Raw genomic sequence first — 9,252 nt, 5'->3', positions numbered from 1 at the left:
TTTATTTTGCATAAATGATTATGTTTTTTTTTTGGCCAAAAGTTATGACAGAGACAGGGTTAATCAGTTCATAAGAGTTCTAGCTGTTGTACCTTTACGACTTATAGGTATTCATATTACAATTATTCATATGAATAGTTGTAAGCTGTAAAGGTAGACGCTATAATTTACCAAGTTGTAAAAGATAAACTTCTCATTTTGGTTGTCTTCTTTTAGCACGCAGTAGGTAGAAAGAGGGAGGACGTTTACATTCTACATATGTACATATGTATATTTTACATGCATGCTTTCCATAGGGTTGCGGATCTGGTAGCCAGATACAGTCACACAACTTCATGTAAGGACTGAATACAGAATGGACATGTTTACTGCTAGTAGAGTTCAACGTCTTTGAAGTTTTACATCACTTCCTTACTAAGTTATGTGGATTTTTGCATCCTATTCCGTAAGATGTCCACATTTGTTTTAATATAAAAATAATGGTCATGAATATCAGCAAAAATGGTAGAGTAAGAACCTCTAAAAATTATTTCCTTCATAAAAATAATAAGAAACAGGCAAAAATTGTCAGCATCAACTTTTTCACAACTCTAGAGATGAACCAGTCCTGGGAGTACTTACTGAACACAAATGACTGAAGCTTGATAAGAACAGTAAGCTTTGTGGTATTTTGACTCACTAAAATCCTATCCACTGTTCGCCAGTCTACATTTCAAACCAGTAGCCTGGCAGCAACCGGCAGAAGCAGAATACAGCTTGAGCTCTTTTGAAGCTCATTTCCAAGAATTATCATTATTTGACTGTCAGTATGTCTTTCAAGGACCCCACTTGGAGGCTGTTTTTGAACTGACTTAGAGCTTGCCCTGTACAAATAACCTTTCCCTCAGAGTGGTTGTTGAAAAACAATTACAAACAACTGCTTAAATTCACAGCTGCTTGAGATGGTGAATAAAAGTTGGGGTAAACAATAGATTAACCCAAAAGCATAAAAATAAAAGATAAGCTGTCCATAGAGACTTTGAAAAACTCCTACATATTTGTAAGAATCTAAAAGAACAAAGCCATGTGCGGGGCTGTGTGCATGCCTAGAGCTGTGCAGGTGCTCAGAAAAGACATGAGAAGGCCCAAAGATACTATCTTGGGCTGACCTCGATGCTTTGCACAGCAGGGAGTGAAGTCTTAGGGAGTGCTGTAGAGTGCCTGGCTGAATGTTGAAGGCATCCCTTAGCACACACAATAAACCCCTTAGCAAAGACAGGGATACTTATTGATTCCAGGTGTTTACGAAAATCTCTGTCTAAACATTAATTGGCCAAACATAAGCAGACACTCAGTGGCCACGCATGACAAAGATTGTGAACATTATAGAAATGGTTCAGAAAGGTCAGTAAATAAACAAAATCAACAACTACAGTAAGACAGAAACAACAGCAAACCTTGGAGATTTGGGAAGGGTTGGGAGGAAATATGATTTCCAGAATTGCCACATGATGTTATTTTAAATGTTGAGTTTTCAATAAAGATGTATGAGACTTGCAAAGAGGCAAGAAATTATGGCATATACAGGGAAAAAAAGCAACGAATATAGACATTGCCCCTTTGAAAACCAGATATTACAGTTACTAGACAAAATACTGTCAGTTATTTTAAATATGTTCAAAGAACTAAAGGAAGCCATGTATAAAGAACTAAAGAAGAGTGTGAGAAAAAATGTCACACCAAACAGGTAATACTAATAAAGAGATAAAAATTACGTATGGAAAAGAAAGAAATAAAAATTCTAGAGTTCAAAAGCAGAAAAAAAATTCTCTAGGGAAGCTCAACAGCAGATTTGAGCAAATAAAAGAAAGAATCAACAAACTTGAAGATGTGTTAATTGAGATTATCCCGTATGAGGAACAGAAAGAAAAAACAATGAAGAAAAATTAGGAAACCCTCAGAGACCTGTGGGACACTCTGTAGCACAAGAATATGTGCACAATGTGGGGAGGTGTCTAGAAGGACAGGAGAGACAGAAAGCAGCAGAAAGAGTATTTTTAAAAATAACAGTTCAAAATTTCCTAAATTTGATAAAAAGCATTAATCTTTCTATCCAAGAAGCTCAAGAAAATCCAAGTAGGGTAAATTCAAAAACTCAAAGGTGACACATTATAATCAAATAATTGAAAGACAAGACAAAAATAGATTCCTGAAAGCGATGAGAGAGGAAACTCATCTCACACAAGAGATTTTCAATGAAGTTAACAGTTTATTTATCATCAGAAACCATAGAAGCCAGAAGGCAATGAGATGACATAGTACTGAAAGTACCGAAAGGAGGAAAAAAACCTTTCAGCCAAGAATTCTATACCTAGTGAAATTATCTTTCAAAAATTAAATAAAAACTGAGATGATTTCTTGCCAGCAGATCTTGCCTGCAAGAAACGTTAAGTAGCTCCTTTAGGCATAAATGAAACAACAATAGATACTAACTTGAATCCACATGAATAAAGAACACCAGTAAAAGTAAATTCATAGGTAAATAAAGCAATAATTACAAATCTATGTGTTGATGGGCATAAAAAATAGAAAGATATACTTTTTATGACAAATCACAGAGGAAGAGAGAAGGAATGAACCTATGTAGGGAAAAAGTTTTATATATGATTGCAATTAAGTTGGTATTAATCTGAATTATATTAACATAAATAATAATCACCAATGCAACCACTAAGAAAACAACTCAAAAATATATAGTAAAAAATGACAATGAAATGAAAAGATATAAAAAGTGTCTACTAAACATTAAAAAAAGTCAGTTATGGAGGAATGGAGGAACAAAAAGTCATGACCTTGAATATAAAAAATTTGAGGGCCGGGCGCGGTGGCTCAAGCCTGTAATCCCAGCACTTTGGGAGGCCGAGGTGGGTGGATCACGAGGTCAAGAGATCGAGACCATCCTGGTCAACACGGTGAAACCCCGTCTCTACTAAAACTACAAAAAATTAGCTGGGCATGGTGGCGTGTGCCTGTAATCCCAGCTACTCAGGAGGCTGAGGCAGGAGAATTGCCTGAACCCAGGAGGCAGAGGTTGCGGTGAGCCAAGATCGCGCCATTGCACTCCAGCCTGGGTAACAAGAGCGAAACTCTGTCTCAAAAAAAAAAAAAAAAAAAAAATTTGAAAGAATCCATCGAGAAATAAAAACTGCTAGTGCTAATGGTTTCCTAGCTTGAAAAGGTTGTAGGATATAAGACATACAGTTGACCTTTGAAAAATATGGGTTTAAACTGTGTGGACCCACCTAAAGACAGAGTTTTTTCAACAAATACAATCAGCCTTTGATATCCAAATGCAGATCAAAAATGCAGAATTCATGGGATGTGAAACCTGTGGATAGAGGGCTGATGTTTTGTATGTATGGGTTCCAAAGAGTCAACTGCAGGACTTGAGCATGTACAACTTTTGATATCTGTGGGGATTTGGGAACCAATTCCCCATAGATTCCGACGCACAACTATATATACAAAAAGTAATTGTAGTTTTATTCCCTAGAAATGAACATTCTGGAAATGAAATTAAGAAAACTATTTCATTTATAACAGCATCAAAAAGAACAAAATAATAGTAATAACTCCAAGAAATGAAGCACAAGATATATTCTGAAAACAATAAGATTATTGGAAGAAATTTAAGAGAAACTAAATAAATGGAACTACACCACATGTTCTTTAATATGGGAAGAACTTAGTATTATCAAGATGGCAATACCTAAAATTCATTGAAAATCTTAATATAATCAAGATGGCAGTAGTCCCTAAGTTGATCTACAGACTGAATTCAATTTCTATCACAGTTCAAGTTGCATTTGTTCCCAGGGACCAACAAGCTGACTCAAAAATTCATACGGAAGTAGAAAGGATTCAGAATAACCAAAGCCATTTTGTAAAAAGAAGAGCAAAGGGGAGTACTCCCACTTCTAGATTTCAAACCTTACCACAAATCAACAGTAATGAAGACTGTATGTACTGGCATGGAATAGACATATAGGTCAATGGACCAGAATTGAGAATCCAGATATCAGTTGATTTTTGACAAGGGTGCCAAGCAAATTTAATGGGAGAAAGAGTCTTTTTTATTTTTTTAATCAATAAAAATTTATCTCATTAGGGATGAATTTACATTCACATACTATCAGCTTTCTTGCTGTAGTAACAGAGGTTCAGTGGCAGGCTCACTTAAAGACAGAGTCAACCCTGACGGGGACTCGAGATCAGTCACAACTACTTGGGGGGAGAACACGAAGACCACCAGCTTTCTTGCCGTGGTGCTGGATGTTCAGTGGCAGGATTACTTGAAGGCAAAGTCAACTCTAATGGGGACTCGAGATCAGTCACAAGTACTTGGAAGAACACAAAGACGTCCAGATTTCTTGCAGTGGTGCCAGATGTTCAGTGGCAGGCTCACTTGAAGGTGGAGTCAACCCTGACGGGGACTAGAGATCAGTCACAATTACTTGGGAGGAGAACACAAAGACCACAGCTTTCTAGCTGTGGTGTCGAATGTTCAGTGGTAGGCTCACTTGAAGGCAGAGTCAACCCTGCCAGGGACTCAAGATCAGTCACAATTATTTGGGAGGAGAATATAAAGACTGCCAGCTTTCTTGCTGTGGTGTCTGATATTCATTCAGCAGCAGGCTAACTTGAAGGCAGAGTCAACCATGAAGGGGACTCATGATCAGTAACACGTATTTGGGAGAAGAACACAAAGACTACCAGCTTTCTTGCTGTGGTGCCAAATGTTCAGTGGCAGGCTGATTTTAAGGCAGAGTCATTCCTGATGGGGACTCGAGATCAGTCACAAGTACTTGGGAGGAGAATATAAAGACTGCCAGCTTTCTTGCTGTGGTGTCATATGTTCATTCAGTGGCAAGCTCACTTGAAGGCTGAGCCAACCCTGACGGGGACTCGAGATCAGTCACAACTACTTGGGAGGAGAACGAAGACTGCCAGCTTTCTTCCTGTGGTGCCAGATGTTCAGTGGCAACCTGACTTTAAGTCAGAGTCAATCCTGACGGAGACTCGAGATCAGTCACAACTGCTTGGGAGGAGAACACAAAGACCGCCCGCTTTTTTGCTGTGGTGCCTGATGTTCAGTGGTTGGCTCACTTGAAGGTGGAGTCAACCCTGATGGGGACTCAAGATCAGTCACAACTACTTGGGAGAAGGCAACAAAGACTGCCAGCTTTCTTGCTGTGGTGCCAAATGATCAGTGACAGGCTCAGTTGAAGGTGGAGTCAACCCTGACCTGCCCACAAGATCAGTCACAACTATGTGGGAGGAGATCATAAAGACTACCAGCTTTCCTGTTGTGGTGTCAGAAGTTCATTAAGTGGCAGGCTCTATTGAAGTCGGAGTCAACACTGATGGGGACTAGCGATCAGTCAAAACTACTTGTGAGGAGAACACAAAGATGGCCAGCTTTCTTGCTGTGGTGCTGGATGTTGAGTGGCAGGCTCACTTGAAGGCAAAGTGAACCCTGACGGAAACTCGAGTTCACAACTCGAATCAAGATCAGTCACAACTACTTGTGAGGACAATGCAAAGACTGCAGCTTTCTTGTTGTGCTCCCAGATGTTCAGTGGCAGGCAAATTGAAGGTGGAGTTAACCCTGATGGGGATTCCAGATCAGTCACAAGTACTTGGGAAGACAACACAGAGACTGCCAGCTTTCTTGCTGTCATGCTGGCTGTTCAGTGGCAGGTTCACTTGAAGATGGTGTCAACCCAGATGGGGACACGAGATCAGTCAGAAGTTCGTGGATGAAAACACAAAGTCTGCCAGCTGTCCTACAGTGGTGCCTGATGTTCAGTGGCAGGCTCACTTTAAGGTGGTGTCAAACTGACGGGGTCACAAGATTAGTCACACTACTTGGGAGAACACCAAGACTGCCAGCTTTCTTGCAATGGTGTCAGATGTTCAGTGGCAGGCTCACTTGCAGGTAGAATCAACCCTGACAGAGACTCCAGATCAGTCAGAAGTACTTGGGGGGAGAGCACAAAGACCACCAGCTTTCTTGGTGTGGTGCCGGATGTTCAGTGGCAGGCTCACTTGAAGGTAGAGTCAACCCTGACTGGGACTCGAGATCAGTAACAAATACTTGGGAGGAGAATATAAATACTGCCAGCTTTCTTGTTGTAGTGTCGGATGTTCATTCAGTGGCAGGCTCACTTGAAAGCAAAGTGAACCCTGATGGGGACTCGAAATCTGTCAGAAGTACTTGGGAGGAGAACTCAAAGACCACCAGCTTTTCTGCTGTGGTGCCGGATGTTCAGCGGCAGGCTCACTTGATGCCTAGTCAACCATGACAGGGACTCGAGATCAGTCACAAGTACTTAGGAGGAGAACACCAAGACTGCCAACTTTATTGCTGTGGTACGGATGTTCAGTGGCAGGCTCACTTGAAGGCAGAGTCAACCCTGACAGGGACTCAAGATCAGTCACAACTACTTGGAAGGAGAACACAAAGACCGCCAGCTTTCATTCTGTGGTGCCAGATGTTCAGTGGCAGGCTTGCTTGAAGGTGGAGTCAACGCTCACGGGGACTCGAAATCAGTCACAACTACTTGGGAGGAGAACAGAAAGACTGTCCACTTTCTTTCACTGGTGCCAGATGTTCAGTGGCAGGCTCATTTGAATGTGGAATGAACCCTGTGGACACTCGAGATCAGTCACAACTACATGGGAGGAGAATACAAAGACCACCAGCTTCATTGCTGTGGTGCCGGATGTTCAGTGACAGGTTCACTTAAAGGAAGAGTCAACCATGACAGGGACTTGAGATCAGTCACAAGTACTTGCGAGGAGAACACCAAGACCACCAATGTTAGTGTTTTGGTACCGAATGTTCAGTGGGAGGCTCACTTGAAAACAGAATCAACCCTGACGAGGACTGGATATCAGCCACAACTACTTGGGAGAACACAAAGACAGCCCACTTTCTTGTTGTCATGCCAGATGTTCAGTGGCAGGCTCACTCTAAGTTGGAATCAATCTTGATAGAGACTCAAGGTCAGTAACAACTAGTTTGGAGGAGAACACAAGGACCGCTGGCTGTCTTGCTGTTGTTTTGGACGTTCAGTAGCAGGCTTGTCAGAAGACAGAAGCTTCTTGAAGGGAACTCGAGATCAGTCAGAATTATTTTTGTTCAGTAGCAGGGTCATTAGAAAATGGAATCAGCCCTGAAAGGAACTCGCTTTTATCTTCAATATTTGGGGGTTGGGGGAAAAAATCCAGGTCTTGGTGGAAGATAAGGAGGAAAACCTCTGGGTGGATAGGCATTCCTCACTGCAAATGAGCATGTGGTGGACCTGGGAAATTGCCTGGTGGAATATCATGTGGAGAAACTCCAAACAGGGTTCCTGGAGGAGGTGGGGGGAAAGGAGTTCCTCTTCTCATATCGGTTATGTATGTGTAATGCTCTCTGCCAAATCCTGTGTTTGGAACATCAACTACCAAAGGATCTTTGTATAAAATTTTGACTTTAATCTCTGTGTCAGTTAATTTGTGTCTGTACTTAGCATTTTCTTTCCTTAAGCCATTGAGATTGATTTCAGCCATCCGAGTTGCCAACCAATTGTCATGTGCTTTCTTTTTACTGAGTAATATCTGCTCTTGATAAGAAAGAATCCTTCTTTCCAACCCTTGTTCAAGATGTTTGGCTTGCTTTCTGTACTTCTCCAGCTGGTCACTGGTATAGTTGATCTTTTTGTCTTGTTTAGAAAGTTTCTCTTGTCTCTCTACCTGGTAATTTTCCTCTACAGTTAATGTTTTGTCAAGTCTCATTGTAGTTTCTTGATGTAGTTCAGTCATTACTTCAAGTTTCTGTTGAAGTTCCTGATTCTCACATTCAAAATGTATGTTTTCTGACTGCAAAGATGCTTGTGCAGACTGAAGATGTTTAATATGCCCCATAAGCTCCTTTTTTTTTTTTTTTTTTCAATTTTGGACAACTGATTATCAATTTGGTTTCTTTCTCCTAAAATTTTTAAAGAAGCATTTAACTTTGCAGCATGAATCAGTTTCTTCAAAGCTCCTTTTGGAGGCTCAATTAAGTCAGCGCCATTTTCTGATTCACTGTTCATTTCTACTTTGAAGTTGTGATCATCCATATTGTCTTCTCCAAGCATAGCAGCCCAATCTTTCTTCTTCAGCAAGTGTTTAGTCAGAGTCTCGCTGTGCTCATCTTTGTCATTTAGAACTTGTTCTGTGTGTACTTTGGAGTCTTCAAATATTATTTTCTGTTTAGTCCGTTCACTCACTTGTTCTTTCCATACTTCAGCTTCTTGCAAAAGATGTTTCTGACTTTCCTGAAGTTGAGAATTTTCATCCAAAGCATCTTTTATCATCATCTTCAGTTGTTCTGCATTCATTTGAAACATCTTTAAGGACATTTTGGCTTCAGCTATTTGTGATTTGAGGGATTTTGACAGATCTTCTAGAGACTGTCTCATTTCTGAAATATCCACCATCAACTGATGTTGTCTAGAATGTTCGTATTTCTCTTCTTTTAACTCTTTTTTTAGATACACTATTTCCTCCTCCATTTCAGAAATGGACCTGCTCAGCTTTTCACAGGCTGCCTCCAAACGTTGTACTTCTGCTGCCCCCTTGTCAACGCTGACATCCTTTAAATATGACTCTCTTTCGTAGCCTTCATAGCTTTTTTGTACAAAACTAATTTTCTCAAGCAGTTTACATTTTTCCTGAATTCGTTCACAAAGCTCTACAGCAAGCTTTTTCTCTCTTCCCACATATAGCTGACTCCTAACTGATCTAAAACTTCTCCTCAAAAAAAGGGGAATAGCACAAAATCCAATAACACCCGCCCATATCACTAATTCCCATGGAAAACCATTAGAACTGGATATCATACATTCCAGCAGTGCTGCCACAATCCTGTGTAGCTTCTCCATGAGCAGCCCCAGCCAGGGCTGAGGAGTAGCTCTGAGCTCCTACACAGCGCCAAGGCTGTTCTGGTGGTTGCCACAGTAACCCTGTTGGGGTCACAATAAGCACCTGGAATAAGCACGTTTCAATCTGGAACTGGAGCAGACCACTGAGGAGCCAGCTGTGGGGGGAGCCATGGACACGAGGTCAGAGGCGGAGGTGGGACGGCAGAGGACACTGGAGAACAGGTAGCCTTCAGTCTGGAACCCGAATCCACACGCAGCAACTGGAGCAGACCACTGCGGAGCCCGCTGCGTGGGGGGGGGG

At 41.2% G+C, this 9,252-nt stretch overlaps 1 protein-coding gene across 1 annotated transcript in view; it reads right to left on the bottom strand.

Annotated features, from left to right (window-relative positions):
- Window positions 1-7,320: 7,320 nt before the first annotated feature.
- The window catches only part of LOC116531613 (melanoma inhibitory activity protein 2-like), a 2,263-nt gene continuing 331 nt past the window's right edge, over window positions 7,321-9,252 (bottom strand). Inside the window, 2 exon segments of the mRNA XM_032250496.1 lie at window positions 7,321-7,971; window positions 7,974-9,032. Coding sequence (XP_032106387.1) covers window positions 7,321-7,971; window positions 7,974-9,032 — 1,710 coding nt within the window.

This window comes from Sapajus apella, unplaced genomic scaffold (genome assembly GCF_009761245.1).
Source record: "Sapajus apella isolate SASKATOON/1434 unplaced genomic scaffold, GSC_monkey_1.0 scaffold71, whole genome shotgun sequence".
NCBI classification, from domain to species: Eukaryota; Metazoa; Chordata; class Mammalia; order Primates; family Cebidae; genus Sapajus; species Sapajus apella.
This window is presented reverse-complemented; position numbering and strand designations above follow the sequence as displayed.